This window comes from Oppia nitens, unplaced genomic scaffold (genome assembly GCF_028296485.1).
Source record: "Oppia nitens isolate AA-2021 unplaced genomic scaffold, nextdenovo-longstitch-racon4-pilon3 scaffold5_pilon_pilon_pilon, whole genome shotgun sequence".
NCBI classification, from domain to species: domain Eukaryota; kingdom Metazoa; phylum Arthropoda; class Arachnida; order Sarcoptiformes; family Oppiidae; genus Oppia; species Oppia nitens.
The window spans coordinates 7,464,965-7,483,778 of NW_026533243.1; the positions used below are offsets into that span (position 1 = coordinate 7,464,965).

Below are 18,814 nucleotides of genomic sequence, written 5' to 3' on the forward strand. Positions count from 1 at the left end.
AAAATTATCAACAAATATATAATACAATTATTCTATATATCGATAAGTAATTTATATATTCATTGCCCGCAATGTTCTCATGAGTGCACTCAACGAAGTGGCCAAACTGGTCGCGTGAGTCATTAGAAGTCCCATATAAGGACTGGAAGCTGGAGAACACAAATTGTCGTTAAGCTTATGAACGGTGTCCACAGTATAGGCATAAGTGGCGGCCACTTCTTTAAGTCGGTCGACCAGACAAGTGATGTGTGCCTGTGATTCAAGATTCAAGAGTACAATCTCACCGACACTATACATGCGCTCGAGTAGTGTCACACAATCTAACAAATACTCCAAGAGCTGAGGTGACCCATCAGTGGCACACTTGACAAACAATTTGGATGCGGTCACAAAATGACGAGATTCGGTGACCAAAGCTTCTTTAGCGGCCACGAAGTCAGTTTCAGTGCACTCAAAGCCATGACTAGAATGAAGTCGTTTGTCGTGAACCTCCTCTAATCGGGCCAACAGTACATCGATATCGTGTTGTGATTGATGAAAGATTTCGTCAGTTTGTTTGCGAACGGCTTCCGATGTAATAAAGCTGTTGACACCATTTGTTATCGTCTCGGATCCAGTATTGTTGCCATTTGACTGATAGCCATTATGACTGTTGTGATGACTATGTGTGTGGTGATGGTGTTTACCACTTCTATGATGTTTAGGACTGTTTGGTTTGATTCCTAATTGTCTTCTCTTTTCTTGTATAGACGGAGAACATGGAGGTATAGGAGGTTTTGCAAACTGTATTATTGTGTGAGATGTTGCAGAAGAATTGGGAGTATTAGTGGGCAAATTGTTCCAAGAGTTAGATCGAGACATCGACTGTTTGGGTGATATCGAGCCATTCATTTGACTGCTCACATCTTTATTTCTTAAATCTTCTAAACTGGTACTCGCATTGGAACTCCTATCAGATCTTTTACTATAACTTTGGTTTAAAAAGTGACTCTCATTTTCTGTTGAAGAATTAACTTCAATAACAGTGGGAAGTGAGAGCTTTGGTGAGCCGTTCTCTGGGAAAACTGGCCAATCATTAGCTGCAGAAGAAAATGTGTACGAATTAAATGCCGAATCATAACCTGATTCACCGGAACTACTGCTATGGACTTCACGCTTGAAAAGTCTTGGACTCGTTTCATCATTTATACACATTTTCTTTATATCGTCTGTCACTTTCCAAAACTTTGCGATTACATCATCCTGTGTTCTGGTCATTGATGGCGATGAGTTGGGTGGCGGAGGTATTATGAATGGTGTTAAGTAGTGTTCATTTGGTGCTATTTGTTCATTAGTAGCTGGAGGTGGTCTCACTGTCATCGACTCAATAAAGTCATCGATGTCTTGAGACATATATTGTAAATGTTGATTAATATTAGAGTCTCTATCGCCAGCTGTCGACGACTGAATTTCCGATAGGGTGTCACACAAGTCATCTAATTCGGCCACAACTCGGGCCGAGTCATCCACAGTAAAGCTTGTAAAGTCGATGTCCTCTTTATAGGGTGTGGGCGGATCATCAGTAGTTGGAAAGCTAATGGTTGAGTCAATAAATTCAAGTTCATCGGGAGTGTCGGGCGGAGGAATAGCTGTTAAGTCAATCATATCAGAGTCGCAACAAATATCTTTGGGAAATTGAAATTTTAAATCGGGTTCAGCTTTCAGATTACTATCGTCGATGAGTTGTAGGTCTGTAGTACTTGTGTTTGGATAGACATCGGGACTGTGCAAACCAAAACTCGGCGTTTGCTTAATCTGAGTCCGATTACTATTACTGATCCCATTGACGGTTACATTACCGTTAGCCTGTAGTTGCAATGCGTTCAACACATTTATACTGTTTTGACTCTCATTTGGACTCATGAGGCTATCGGTGTCGCTCTCAGTGGCAGATAAGTCACCATTAATGACATCTTTCGCTGATTTGATTTTATATAAATTTGCAAAAAATCAATAAACAATATTTGCATAAGTAATTCAATTAATTTTTTTTCATTTTTTAAGTATTGCATAAATTATTGATTAAATAATTAAAAATAAATAAAATACCAATTTTTTTGTCATTAAAGCCATTATTATCTGCAATGCCGTTACCATTGACTTGCTTTATGAGAAGCAATGAATCCGTAGCAGATTGTAGTATCTGTGATGTCTGGTCCCAACTGGTGTCCATTTCTGGTCTATTAATCACTTGAGTATTATCATTATCGCCATTAAATGACTCTTTTGCGGTCAAATAGTGTTCGGCGTCGGCCACTATTTGATTCATTTCTGACACTCTTCTAATGATGTCATCATTTTTGGTGTCGACATCGCACGCTTGAGATTCAAGTATTTCCATCGACATAAGTGATGGCAAATCAATGCCACCATTGGTTGTGACCACTTGTTCTGGCTTTTCATTCATTTGGTGATCTATCAGTGCATAGTTATTGGGGTTAACAGTTGGATGTGTAGTAGTGTTACTATTAATTTGTTGGGAACTCTCATCGTTATCGGTAAGCATATAACGAGGCGGAGGTATAGATAAATCTATTTGTCTGACGGACTCATTGGCGGCGTAACTCCAATGAGCTACCCGTACGGTATGGACACCACAATAACTGGGAGCTAATATACGTACAAATAAAATATAAGCAAAAAAAATACAACAACAGTCTATAATTTATTGATCGGAGACAACGCGGGAAGTAATGCAGGAAATATGTGTTTAATTTGTAATTAATGAAAGTCATACCAAAGCCATATATAAGATTGCGTTTGACTGCACAGTAGGTTAGGAGTGGGCGAGCGTTAAGTAAGAGATAAAAGAGAGAAATATAGAGTCAATTGAGATAAAAGGATAACTAATTCATTAGAAAATGTTTGTTATATAATGTTTATATGTGTGTATTATATGTGTTATATTAATGTTATGTATGAAACAATAAAAACATAACAAAATAACATTAAATCATTATTTATTAATATAATGTCAAGAATAGGATTTTATGGAATTTACTTTCAGTTATGTGTCAGTTAGACATCTCTGGAGACTAACTAACAACATATATATTATAAGTACCGATACTTTTGTTTTAAAATTAGATTTTCAAATTGAAATCATACTTAAAAGTTATACAGAGTATACAGTATTATACAGAGTATATAACTATAGTATATAAAATGATATCGATTTCTTAAAATAAAATAATAAATTAAGTTTAAAAAATTAAATAAAGTTTTTAACTCAAATAAAGTGTTAGTTTAAATTAGATTAAAATAAAATAAATGATTAGATAAATGTCTTTTTAAATAAATAATCGTAAATTTTCAATGGAAATATTATTTGAGTTTACTTTAACATACCATTATCATTCCACCATTCCTCTGGTATATCCCAGAATACTGGCAACTCTTTCTCATTGTTGCACTCAATATCATACTTATTGAATAGTCTATGATATCCTTTAACTAAAAGAACAAACTCTTCTGCATCCCTGTCCTCGAGTTCAAACCTGAGCGGTGACTGAACTGTCGGACATATCATTTCGTTATTATATGGACTGAGATGTACTTCTAGACTATAATAAAGATCTTCACTTTTGGACACTTTTACATAACTAATGTCTTCAATTTGTGCTAAAGTGATGGGTAATGAGTTTCTCATAAGACTATTCACATGACTTACGCCAAACTTAGGACTAACTAAAAGACCAGATTCTGTAGTCGCATCTCTTATATTCAATGAGAATATCTTTGCTCCATATGATGGCAATTCACTCATTATCTTCAAGTAATGTAGTTTTGCCTGCAGTGATGTCAGACACTTCTGGCCCGACGGACATAACTGTTGGTTGAGTTTAAGGAAATGGTTGAGCAGTTTATGAAGTTCTTTGCGTTTCATAGACTCCAATAGAGTAAACGGAACGAACGATTCTAAACCACATTCCCTTTCGATGTGTTTGACATTTACTTTACCATTACTTTGCAGACAATTGCTGTCTATTGAGTGTTGAAGCAATTGGAGAGCTGCTAATCGTAATGCAATTTCATACTTGAGTTCAGGTGAGAACCGCTCCTGAACCACATCATTACAACACTGATTGTATAGATATTCAAAACCAATCTGATCTCTCTCCAGAAGATCCATAGCATTATTTGGTACAAACATCACACGAAAAAGGCACCGCAGGTTATGAGCACCGGGACGGGCGGCAATCTTAATGTTGAAAATTTTTATTTTATTAAATTTATTTTAAAATATATTCATTTTATAAGAAATTTTTTATATCAAATCAAATCATCCATACCTTAGCTAAAGGCTCTTTTGGGTCGAGAAGTGTTAATCGATTTCTTCGCATAGTTTTGATATGTTCGGTGCATAGACTGAAATGCTCACCACATTTGATCGATAACTTCTCTAACAATGAGCTCAAGACATCCTATATATATATATATATTTATTTATATCAATAAAAAAAATATATAAGTAAATGATGATAAATGTTTGTCATTTTAATAAAGATAGCAATAACTGTCGTGAAAAACCTAAATAGCAATGATTGATAATCACCTGAACTGTTGTAGAGCTGTCATATTTGAATGTCTTTGTCTGTCCGTTCTCGAGGAATACCTTTAACACGTTAGGCATGAATGGAACGCACGAGTCGAAGGTAGACAACGGACAGAAAAGAGGTGAACCATTGATGACGACTCCCTCAGCGAATCTAACTCGCGATGGATTAGACTTTAATTTAGCTTTTTTGGAGGCTGTGAGGAGTGCTGACTTGCGGGTGGACTGTAGGCCATCAATGATAACGGTTTGGCAAATAAATAAAACCATAAATAAACAATTCATGAGATTATTAAATCAACAGAATTTATGTCAAAAAAATGTGTACACAAAATGAATAATAAATCGGATTAAAACTATACAATACTTACATTATTAGAGTAGGGCTGACATATAGTGAGTACAACACTGTGTTTGCACGATCTGAATGACATATAAATAGATTATAATTATATATAAATAGCTACACATTTGGGATACAAAATAAAATGCTGGCATCAGCGGTGACAATGGCTTATAAATTAATAATGTAATCTATAGTATAATTTAAGTAGTACTTACTTGACCAGCTCAATGACATGCTCTCGGGGCGCCCGATAAACATCTTCGCCATTGATTTTGAGTATTTGGTCCCCAGCTTGGAGTAGGCCCTCACTTGGACCCCCTTTTTAACAAAAAACAAATAAAGTGTTAAAACAAATTAATATATAGAATATTCGTGAGAATGTAATGTCAATCAATACCTTCTTTAACAAATCGTACGACAACTGGTTTTTCACTTCCGGCCACAAAACCAAAGTTCAACTTCTCATCCCTAATGAGTTCAACTACTCGGGGAACGGGTGGCGGCTCTTCCTCCAAGTCTTTTCTCGGGTCTTCATATGTCGTCGTTTTGTTGACGTGACTGTCGATCATAAAAAAGTATTACAAAAAATTTGTCATTAATAATAATAACATTATTAAGCAAACAAATAGTTTGTATATATCATTAGGCATACATCAAAGCATAGTTAATACAAGTTTAATTGTTTTTATGCAATGCAAAAGTTATTATATATTACATGAAAAATTGATTTTTTTATTCAACTCATACAACAAAAACTTATAACAGATTTTGTGTTAGAAAAAAGAGGTATAATTGATGTTATATTATAATATATTGAATTTTATTTTGATCCCCGCCTGCAATATGTAAATTTATTTGCAATACATATTCAATATTAAGCAAACAACCGATTTTTCCCTCTAAATAAAATAAAATATTTTCAACATATATAGTACTAAATAAATATTTATCGGAATAAAATAAATATATAATTTAATAGTTATTTATATTGAGCACTTTATGATAAAAATTTATTTTTATAACAACGGATGTATATCATATTTTCAATATGAATTGATATTTCAATAAAAATTCAACTTGTTTATATTAAAATTTTAATAAATAAAAAATTATTAAGTATAAGTTATAGTGTATAGAATAAAATTTCAATATTATAATAAATTTGTACACATTTAACTATACTAGGAAATTTATAGTTTACAATACTAATAGTAATTTGTATACTATAATTTTCTACAAATAATAATAATAATAATAAATAAAACTTTAAAATACAAATAGGAATTGATATAATGTAAAAATATTTTGGATAATTACACAATTGGATAATCAAATAGCATAGATTATTGGGTTATTAAGTTTGAAAAAAACTATTTAAGTTTTTGACCTCTAATAAAAAACAATCAACATTTATATTATATGTATTTATATTGTCGTAATGATAATGATATAACAAGATTGGTTAGTAACTTACAAACATGAAAACATCATACAAAACATTTTTTTGTCAAAATTATTTATGAGATAACAATTAGTAAAATTTTCTCAAGCTTTTAGATACAAGTATTATACAGTATATTATATAATATACTCTATGATATTAATAGATAATAAGTTTTTTTACATAAACTATACAAGTGTTATACAATGATATCAATTTTGTTGGTTCACACACTTTAAAGGGCACACAATAAGCGTACTAAACGACTAAACTAGTAGTGTGTGTCTCTCTCTTTGCTGCATAGCTTTCAATGTAAGTCATTGACAAACTCTTTTTGGCACATGTGTGCTAACTCTATGGACCCTTTAATGTCTCCTTTACTGTTAAGCATTGTATTGATGTTGTGCAGGTAAGCGCAACAACATTTATAACATAGCGTAAACATTGATAAACACTTCAAACATTTGAATGCTATGCTCATCATTACTACGTGGTTTGCAGTGCAGCCATCAGTTCAGGAGGTTCTGGGATTGCAATCAAGCTTTAAACTAAATATTATTTTTAATATATATTTTTTTTTGATTATAAAGTCTAAATTACACACAGTTATAAAAATAGTAGTATAATAATAATTATTAAATAATTAATTATAAAACAATCTAAATTAATAATCTAAATATAGAAATAATAATAATAATAATAATAATAATAACTACGTAATAACATAATAACACAGCTATTAAATAATTAAAAACTTGTTTTAATATAGAGTTGTATAACAATTGATTATCAAATAGACTAAAAATATACTGTTGTATAGCATATAGAAATAATAATAATAAAAAATACAGTATACAGTGTGTATACTGCATATAATATATTACTATATATAACGATATAGCGTAACTATTTTTAAGTCTAAATTTTTAGACAAGTTTTTATTAATCTTTTTCTATTAAATTTTATTCAATAAAAACACATTATATATAAACCCCTGAAAATGTTAGCATTTTTATGGTTATTATCAAAATATACACAAATAAAATTCAAAATAAGCAAAAAAAAAGGTTGAGATTAGAAAAATGTTATTTTTAATATTTGTATATATTTTTAGTTATTTATACAGTTTCTAACAATATTTAAATACTTTAAAATATTTTATGTATTTTAAATTTAAATAAACTTTCATAAATGCAAAACATTATTATTTTTTAAAATGAAATATAAAGATAATTTTTGTGTTAAAATGTCGTTATCATTTGAAAAACAAAATAAAAACATTAAAATTAAACAAATTTATATAAAAATTTTATATTTTCAACAAGATTTTCGAGAGAGAAATAAAATATGAATTATCATAAAAAATAAATATAAATAATATAAACATTTTGCTAGTTTTTGTGTGTAAATGAATGAGTTTTCCACTTTGTATCACAAATTTGTATTTATTTTCAACTTAATGTTCATCGCTTAAGATATAAGATCATATGTGATGTAAATATAAACAGTTATTAACCACTAATAATGATAAAACATGTTATATGAATGATACATATGTCAATCAAACAATAAAAAACATTATATTTGAGAGATATTATAAAATGTTTGACCCAAATATCTTAAAACTGGAGATATTTTATATTTTATTATAAATAAATTATTTGTCTAAACATTTTAAGATATAAATTTTTGAATCATAACATTAAACCACAGAATCAATTATTAATTAATTTCAATTTAAAAATTTAAAATAAGATATTATTTACAACAACAAAAAATCATCTTTAAATGTCTAGAGTCTAGACATTAACTGATTTGCATTTAATAGTCAGTCAAATGTTTTATACAAAAATACAATCAACTAATATATATAAACTTATATATGAATTGAAGCATACAATAGACAAGTTTGCTGACAAAATAGTAATTTAACTATAGTATATACAATATTTAAAAAATTTTACATGAATTTTATGAAACGTGAATAAACTTTAATATGTATGAAAAATTTAAGCTAAATATTATAATTTATATTCAATAAAAAACAAAAAATTTTCACAAATAATTTTTTATAACCTTATATAGAGGTATAAATTATTTATTAAATAAAATATTGATTGCAATTTACAAAGTAAAATCCTAATATCTATATAAGTAAAATTCATTTATTTATTGTTTAATAAAAATATGTGTTAAGTTTTTTATTGCAAATATTTTCTTACATTTTCAATACTGAAATAATAGATTATAATTTGAAAACAATTGCGCTTAATATAAAAAAAAACTTTGATTTTTTCGCATAAATAAAACCATTACAATAGCAGTAAAACTGCATAATTTAAAATAAAATCATGACATATGTTTGAATGTGTTTCTATACAAATATTTGAACACAAATATCACGCTTCAAAATTAATCGTATATACAATTTTATTTTATAATAGTAATAATAATAATAAAAAAATAACCTATTGTTTGCTGTAAATTGTAGTTTAAAAGCATATATACATACATACAGTACATACACTTTTTAAATATTATCACATTTTCACTATTAACATGCATCTGCTAGTATAATTCAGTTTACTTATGAGTTTGATTTTTCATTAGATAAAAAATATTTATTGTATCTAAATATGAAATATATTAGTGTTTAATTTAATAATACTATTTTTATAAATGTTAGAAAACTTTGTGTATGTGTGTATGTTATGTATGTATTTTTGGTATTTAATATGCGGTAAAATGTAATGAAATTATAAGGATGTTAGTTGTCTTAAGTTATGAGTCAAAAGATGACATATATATATAATACTGCAAAACAATACAATACAGGAAATAATGCTTTTAATTAAGTGAAGTCATACTTGAATAACAATGCAAATATTAATAGCTATTTGAGAGAAAATTTACATACATTTCATGTCATATTTCAATAGACGACAAACACTGATGTGTCAGATATCGTAGAAAAATTACTTTTTAGAGAAAACTAATTAATACAATAATATGCAAATTGATAATAAATTATATATGAATATAAGGCAAAATTGAGAAATAATTGTTATGTTTAATTTTGTCAAAAAATAAAAAGTTATTAAAAATACAAAAAATATATATTTAATAAAAATGTATTATTTATGTTGAGGCCAAAAATAAAATTAATAATAAAAAAAAATATTATCATTACAATAAATAGAAATAATGTACTGTATTTAATATGTGGGCAATTTATTATAATTACAATTATTATTTTTATTATTAATTAAGAAAAATACTAATTTTGATAATATAATTATCAGTTGAGTAAATAGTTTAATGCAAATTAATGCAAAGTTAATAAAAATAAGTATTTAGTGTTTAGTTTTTTATTGCTTTTTATCTGTCAAACCAAATATATGATAAGAAATTTTTAAAAATTTCCAATTTAATCAGCTTATAATTAATATCATAATAGCTAATCTCATAATAAACAATAATAAAAACTATTATCAAGGCTTATTTCCTATTAAGTAATAGTCAAATACCGTATATGACAATTTTTTTGTTGAAAATTCAATGTAAAACATTTAGTGTTGACTTATCTATTATTGAGATAATTAAATTTAAAAAAATCATCATTTATTTTTCTTGTAATTAATTTTTTGTCCTAATATTAAGCATTTAATCAAATAAATTTTTTGCATGTATTTATTTTAGTCTTTTATATTAAGTTAATTTTGCAAAAAATAAATGAATTGTAACAAACAATAAACACATTGAATGCAAGTCAGACAATAATCTGATCCAATATATTGACGCCATCTTTCAATGTAAGAAAAGCTCAACAAATTGACCGAAAAATATTAAATAATCACTAACTATATATATATATTATAGAAAACAAAATTTGTTTTAATTGTTTATAACAATATTTTATTTTATTTTAAAAAAACAATTTACACTTTATTACAATTACGTATGTTAATATATTTAATAATTATAATTTACATAATTTAACGTAAATTACATTTAAAATAGAAAAACATTTTTTATAAGATATCAAACAATATTCTAATTAATATAATTAAAATCTAATGGGAAATCGTTAATTTATTTTTATCAATTTTAATAATTTTATTAAATAAAATTATTTATATTATCAAATAAGTTTTAAATTTTACAATATATTATTGTAAATTATAATATAGCATAAGATAATAGTCAAATATTATAAATTACCTTATAAATTAATCTATAACAAAAAATGTAGAAACAAATTACAAATTACAAAAAATAACAAATTTCACTTTTATTTAAAATATAAATTATTTTTGTTATAATATGCCGGAAATATTTAATAAAATAAAAAAAATAATATTAAATAAAATAAATCATTTTGAAAGTTTTTGAAAGTTAAAAAAAAAACTTTACCAAACTTTAATACTGGTTTTTTTTATAAAACAACATAATAAATAAAATGCGGTAAATATTATTATTAATTACGCATAAATTAAAAATATTTATAATGGGTATAAATTATAATAGTGTAAGATTATCATCTAAAAACTTAATATAAAAATCAATTTAGCATAACAAACTATATAAACAAAATTTTTACAACAATGTAATTATTGTACTAGATGTTTTTTATTATTATTACAAATTTGTTTATTATTTTTGTTGCTAATATGCCATCTAATAATCACAATAAGCACACAAACGAAATTAATTTTCATATATTTTTATATAATTTTTTATATTTGTTTGTTTTATTTGTTGAACTGGTTATGTCTAAAAATAAGATATATATATAGAAAATAAATCTAAAAAAATAATAAAAGCAATATTTTATCTTTTATTCCACTGGATTTGCTTAATAATCGGTATATAACTAAATCAAAATAAAAGATTATATGTCGTTATGTCTTTACGGACGGAAACACATATCAATATTTCATTGAAAAGCCACGAATAACTTGCATTCAATGGATCACTGAATGACTGAGTGTAAGGAGAGAGAGGGTGGGGGTGGGGGTAGGGGAGAGTAAGGGTGAATGACAGGCAATGGCAAAGGGGACAGAGAGTGAGCGGGTGAGTGAGTGAGTGAGTGAATGATAAAAATAGTATTTTAAGAAAGAAATAATTCAAAGACATTCATATATAACTTATATATATATATATTGTATAAATGCTTTTAAAAACTTGAAAATAAAGAACTTAACTGGAGTTTCAATTTATAAATGAAAACACATGTTTTTGATGGGAAGACAAATTAAATGATAAATCATTTAAACTAAATTATTAAGTAATTAAAAACCTCTACTTTGAGAAATTGCCATTTTTAAAAATTATATATACAGTATATATACAACTACTGAATTTAAAGATTATAACTTAATTTCATTTTTTAAAATAAAAATTCAATTATTATTATAATAATAAGCTCATTAAATATACTGTAATTATTAATATCATCTCAAAAATTAAACTAATTTCGACTATTTTTCTTTATATTCTATAATAGGATTATTTATAGAAATATGATACAACTAATGCAATAATTGTTTTTATTATTTTATTTAAAATGCATAATAATATTAAAATAAAAATATTACATTTTTGTGAATTTTTAGTATGATTTTCATTTGTTGACTTTACACTTATCATAACTATAATATAATCAATTTGCATATTATTAATTTACTATATTATCAATCAATATTATTAATATAATAGTACAGTATAATCTACAGTAATTTAATATAATATAATACAGTATATTGTATTATTATAGTATAAGAACTTTGTATATAGTTTTAAAGTTTATATTATATAAATTATATATAAATATTTGACGCAAACCGCACATTTAACACATAAAAATATCATTTTTGATAATAATAATAATGTCTATATATAAAATTATATATATAATCAAATTAAATAAATTTAATAAAATAAAGTTATTTAGAAAAAAATGTTTGCAAGCATTACGATAGTATACAATATTTATACCGGTAATAAAATTAAAATGTTTTATATATTTACTAAAATATTTATTTAAATTACACTATTTTTATTATATAAATAATCTTTTTAGATAATTTATTTTAAATCCAAAAAATATGAGCCAAAATTTATGCAACTATTATATAATATAATTTGCAAATATATTTAAAACAAATAAAGCAAATTATAACTCACTTTATAAAATAAGGTTTGCCTTCTTTATCGACGGCTGACTCCCAGCCATAGGGAAGACAGTGATCATCGGATGCCATCCAAGACTCGATGGGTGGCAGCCATGAGGTTGTCTTTGTTTGGTGACTGCAATCAACACAACATAACAACATAACATCGACTAAATATAGTCTTAACTAATACTTTGTTATTTATTATACAGTACTTAAAACACATACCAACACACATATTGTACACATGTGTGTAGATATTATATATTAGTCACATATATATATATATATACAACTTAAAAGATAATTTTTTATGTAAGATATGTACACAAAAATTACGCAAATTATATGCAAATGAGGACTAAATAGGAAAGACAGACAAAAACATGTGAGACATAAGTTTTGTCACTTACTTCTTGTAGAATATTCTTCCGTCAGCTGTAGTACCGGCGCTCACACCGCACACCAACTCTCCTCTATCCCTATCCGCTCTCCTCTTAAGTATTGATAACTGGACAACAAATATATCATATATTTAGTTAATTATTATAAGAAAGTGTAATAATAATAATAATTGTATTCATGATAGTAATAATACTGTAATAATCATTTTAATGATATTATCGTATAAATATCAATAATCTCTCGATAACAATACTAATAGTACTTTACTACTTATAATTCAATAATATAATTGATGGCCTATAATAATAATCATAATAATTATATGACAAACATAATATGATATTCAATCATATCATAAATATGATAGGCATTGTACTACTAATTGATAGGATCTGATAATATCATATCTTATGTGTAAATATATTTCTGTAGTCAAAGAAAAAATAAAGAGAGAAATAGAGAGAGAGATAACAAACAGAAAATTGATGATAAGCTTAACGATAATGACATTCAAGTTAATGGTATTTGACTTAAAGACATAGAGAGACAGTTAATTGCAAATTTTTGTACCAAAAAAATTATAAATATTTTTCCAAATAAAAAATATAAACAATAAAAACCTTTTTGGTTGTCATCGCTTTTTAGTATCATTAAAAAAATACTAAATATATAAATAATATTATATTAATCACAATATCGGTGTTTGTACTGACAGTTGATTATTGTGTGGCAATCAATAAATAATATAAAAGTTATCAATTAAATAGTAAATTCAAATGTTTTTATTATTATTATTATTACTGTATTATGTTTGTAAATAATGTCAACACTGAAACTAATGTCAAAACAATTTGTGTTTTTAATTAAATTAGTTATCACTTTGATTATCACCACTACTTAATCATTACTGGTTAACGACACTTATATATATAACTTATTATTTAAAAAACACATGATTTTGATCAAACATTTTAGTTGATCTTTAATTTACTAATTGAAGATTTTTCTAATAAATTTTATTTATTTTTTTTGGTTAAAACAAATTTTTATCACAGATTTAAAGCTATCAAATATATACTAATAATAATTTTGTTGTGTTTTGGAGAAAAAAGTTGCAAATAAAAACAAAATACATATATTTATATAAATAATGATAAAAATAAAATAACATTTTTAATCTCATCTGACATATCGTATCAATTTTTTGGTGTCAAAAGTGGCTCACAATTTATTATGTGTTTGAATAGCTATACAGCTATAGCTATATCTCTCACTTATAAACTGCATAGCAATGCATACGTTGACTGTTGACTGACTCATACAACACAACACAACACAACACAACATAGCATAACATATCCATTGGTGTCACACATCCGACCAATTGATGCAATCGTTGGCTAACCTCATACAGTATATATACAGACAGTCTCTCCTCTCTCTCTCTCTCTCTTTTACAAACACCGATCAACTATAGACACCTGTAGTCGGGCACCGATAGCACTGAAAACAACAACAAACATCACATAAGCAAACCGTTTGATTGCATAACTGAGTCATTGATTGAATGAATGCTGTATTTTGTTGTCAAATATCAAAGTGATTATAAAATCAATTTTGTGTTTATAATGACTGCAATCAATCAATGAACACGAGTTTTGTCATCATTTTTCATCACATTTTATTGTAAGTAATAAATGACTTTAAATATTGATTTTTTAAATAATTTTTAACAATATATTCATATGTGTGTTATTAATACAAATTCATATAATACTGTTTAAGATATATATATATATATATATATTAAATTTAAATATCAAATATTATATCCGATACATAACTACAGTATTTATTATACAATTTTGTCGTTACATTGAATATCAATTAATCAATTGCTGTAACTATCGGGTTATTTGATAAATGATATGCTATATTATCGCATAGTTTATAGTCTATATGTTATAATACAATACATACATTGTTATATACAAAACAAATCAATAGTTGTTTTTTTTAATTAAATATTATTATCAATTTTGTTAGTTCCCAGAGTTAACACATTTTTTCGGAGTTTGTTTAATGTTACGACAAATTATCGGTTTTTAGCACCAATTGCTTTAACAGTAAAAAAACTGATGAAAAAGTTACCTTCAATTATGATATATTATTTTTCACATAAAAATATGCTTTAATTAAATTAGCAAATCGTTGAGTCGAGTCGTTTAACACCAATTTATATTAAATACATGTTAAACACTTGTACAGTATTACAGTATATATATATATATATATTATATTACATATATATGAAACATACATACCGTTAAAATTAACAAATATGTAGTTTATTTAGTGACATAAATCATATTAGATTTCATTTATTTAATACAAATATCACATATATTTTCATTTGTTGTATAAATTGCTTAATAACTACAAATAAATGTAAGATAAAACTGACTTAAATTTGATGCTTCCGTTAGTCTAAAAACCCATCTAATAATAACTCCCAATCACTGATTGATTAGTCAAAAAATGTCATCAATATATCAATTATAGTATCATTTTTTATATTAATTATATCATATGACAGCATTTGAAACTAAGTATTGCAAACATAATATACAATAAACGGTCTCAGCTATGGATGAGAGACCGGCCACTAGCGATCGTATAGCTGATCAATTGAATGATATACCACTGGCCGATGAGGACGCACCCGACGATATTAGCGATGACTCTAATCAGACACAAAGTCAAGAAAAGTTATGCGAAGCCCAGAGATATCAAATGGACGGACAAAGCTTTGAATCGATACCCTCTGTCTATACTAATGGAACCGATAGTTCCCCTCAACCTAATTGTATAGTTTTTATAGGTTATAATTATTTGAAAACAATAATAATTATTTGTTGTCTTTATCATAGCATTTGATCCGGATTTAAATGCAGATGAGATCGAGGAAAAGGAACGACTCATTACACAAGTACTCGAACTACAGAACACACTCGACGGTCAGTATCCACTCCTTCCTATCAAATGTTGAATTTTGATTTAATTAAAAAATACGTTTTTCTCTAATATCGACAGATTTATCTCAAAGAGTCGATTCGGTCAAAGAGGAGAACCTGAAACTCAAGTCCGAGAATCAAGTATTGGGTCAATACATTGAGAATCTGATGTCAGCTTCGAGTGTCTTTCAGTCGACATCACCCAAGTCTAAGAAAAAAACAAATAATAAGAAATAAAAATTGCAATTTTACTCATATTGTACAGTATATTATAAGCATAACATTTTAGTGCTAATTGATAACAACAAAATTATTGTTCCCAATCCTACTCTATTACCGTAATATAACATTAATTTGAATGTAATATATTATTTACTGTTAATTATTTTTGTATCCACTCATTACCCTACGATTTACCATAAGCTCAGTAAATAAGTACACACTATATATATTTTAATTGAGAAATACATTTCTAGTCATATATATATATGATATAAATTCGTTGATATTTTTTGTGGTTTTTTTTGATATTTTTTTTGTTTCTTTTAATAAATAGGTAATTAAATTATACTCTTTATTTATTCATAAAGTTTTTTTTGTTGTTAATAATCTTATGCAACGATATTTTTTTCGGTCAACAAAATGACAGCTATTTTAATAATAATTATAATAATTTTATTTTAAAAGACTAATAAAAATGAATTTAAAAACGAAATTTTAAAGTGACTATTAATAGGTTTTAATTATATTTTTTTATAACTATTATTTTAAATATCAATCCCTGAATATCCTTTGCGACCCCTGAATCGGGTCCTGAAGTCAACCTAAATGTGTGAACAAAAATAAAATGAATGAAATGTTAACAATATATTAGTGATAGTATTGATGGAAAAATTACAGACCAGACTTCGTTTGCAATCAAACAGCAATTGTTTCAATTGGTGACATTCATCGGGAATAGACGGGTGATGTTCAAGAAAACATTGTCGCGGAGTTTTGCGCTCCTATTTGTTGTTGTTGTTGTGTAAGTAAAGAGATATAATTGATGGTCAAAATTACAATCTATTTCTTATAAAAATTATCCAAATTTGTTGATACCTTACGGACACAATCGGTAACATTAATGCAATACTTAAGATCTTCACGTATGGCACTACACGACCGGCCGTCGCCTTTCACGTCTTCTTCCGTATCGTATGTCCTGACCATTGTCTTAGATGTCAACTCAAGTGATTGTCAACTAACAAATGTGATGATAATAATTGAAACAATAATTGTTGTTAAATTAATGAAAGACTATTAGTTATATCAATATTATATTCAATGATAAACAATGTGTGTTGTATACTTTTACAAGCTCTACGAAAATAGACATTTATGTCTACTTAGCTCTACGAAAAAATTAAACAATTGAATGGTATAAGCTCTACGAAAAATTTATACAATTATTATATTAATAATAATTACATTGCATTGCATTAAACACTATACTATATTATAATAATGTATAACAGTAAAAGTTGTTAGCCTTCACTTTATTATAAACATGTTTACCTTAAATAAACAACCAATAAAAATCAAATAAATAATTTTATTATTTTTTTTACATTATTAAATAGTATTTAAGAAGGCGAAAATGCATTATTCTAACAGTTAAAAATGAATTCACTAGATATTAATTATAATTTATTTGAAAATAGACTTTCTTCATTTGAAAATTGTGTTTTAGATGAATTAATATCAAACAACTTCAATCGGTTTGCAGATGCTGGTTTATATTATGTTGGCCATGAAGATATTATGAAATGCTTTGAATGTAATGGWGGACTTTATTGTTGGGAACCAGGTGATGATCCATGGATAGAACATGCAAAATATTACCCGACATGCAAGTATCTCAGCGAAAAGAAAAGTCAATCATTTATCAAAACATGTGTTGAAATACATGAAAGTGAAAAGCGAAACAAAGTACTTTTACCCAAGTTCGAAGAATTGATTTCAAAAATTAATAATTTAAAAATTACTAATAAAAGTATAAATCATCAAATAATATGTAAAAAAAATATTAAATGTATTAATGATCAATTACTATGTAAAATATGTTTTGTAAATGAAATAAATAGTGTACTGTTGCCATGTTGTCATCAATTAACTTGTACAGACTGTAATTTAAAAATATCAAATTGTCCAATTTGTAATTGTTTAATAGAAATAAAACAGAAAGTTTATATTTGCTAAAATTTAATTTTTATTTTATATTTAAATTATTTTATTAAAACGTTCATTAAATATTTTATCTCTAAATTCTTTTTCTAAAGCGTACGATATATTTTCTCCAATAAGTTTACACTTAGTTTCATGAAGACGTCTGTCCCATACAATCCAATGCCAGTTAGATATTCTAGCTTGCTTAGAGGCATATGGCCAAACATACATAATTTTTACTTGAATATTATCATTAAATTTAACAGTTTTCATGATTTTATTTTTAAAATATTTATTTATTTTTAAATATAGAGAAAATAATATATTCGTTATATTTAGTATTTTTAAAGAAAAAATTTATAATATTTTTTAATTTAACTTTTTTTGAACGTAAGATTATATAAAATAAACAATATTTTCCACAAGTTAAACTATTTATATTTTGTATATGAAATTTATTATATATATAATTGTCTCCATTATTTTTAATAAAATTAATTATTTCTTTATGTTTTGGAGGAAATCCAAATGAATCAAAGTATTCTATTGGTCCCGTCTTAGGTAAATATATTGCAACCCAATGTTCTCCTGGAAACGTTGATTTTTGCGTATTAACAATAAATCCACAAGGCTTTT

At 26.2% G+C, this 18,814-nt stretch overlaps 3 protein-coding genes across 3 annotated transcripts; 1 reads left to right on the forward strand and 2 right to left on the reverse strand.

Moving 5' to 3' along the window:
* Nucleotides 1-51: 51 nt before the first annotated feature.
* LOC128961710 (uncharacterized) lies at nt 52-13,688 on the reverse strand. The gene is made up of 12 exons (XM_054307970.1): nt 13,580-13,688; nt 12,968-13,065; nt 12,568-12,690; nt 5,338-5,498; nt 5,156-5,258; nt 4,966-5,017; nt 4,595-4,819; nt 4,332-4,463; nt 3,388-4,240; nt 2,777-2,803; nt 2,089-2,649; nt 52-1,958 (listed from the first exon to the last, which is right to left on the reverse strand). Exons 1-12 carry the CDS (start codon nt 13,592-13,594, stop codon nt 52-54), a joined length of 4,257 nt encoding a protein of 1,418 aa, XP_054163945.1. The 5' UTR covers nt 13,595-13,688.
* Nucleotides 13,689-14,118: 430 nt separating this feature from the next.
* Nucleotides 14,119-16,416, forward strand: LOC128960937 (short coiled-coil protein-like). Its single transcript, XM_054307107.1, has 4 exons — nt 14,119-14,645; nt 15,556-15,825; nt 15,890-15,976; nt 16,053-16,416. The coding sequence occupies exons 2-4, from the start codon at nt 15,606-15,608 to the stop codon at nt 16,208-16,210; spliced, it is 465 nt and encodes a 154-aa protein (XP_054163082.1). The 5' UTR covers nt 14,119-14,645; nt 15,556-15,605; the 3' UTR covers nt 16,211-16,416.
* Nucleotides 16,417-16,740: 324 nt separating this feature from the next.
* On the reverse strand, nt 16,741-17,314 carry LOC128961711 (cytochrome c oxidase assembly factor 5-like). The gene is made up of 3 exons (XM_054307971.1): nt 17,072-17,314; nt 16,876-16,977; nt 16,741-16,797 (listed from the first exon to the last, which is right to left on the reverse strand). Exons 1-3 carry the CDS (start codon nt 17,180-17,182, stop codon nt 16,741-16,743), a joined length of 270 nt encoding a protein of 89 aa, XP_054163946.1. The 5' UTR covers nt 17,183-17,314.
* Between the last annotated feature and the right edge of the window lie 1,500 nt (nt 17,315-18,814).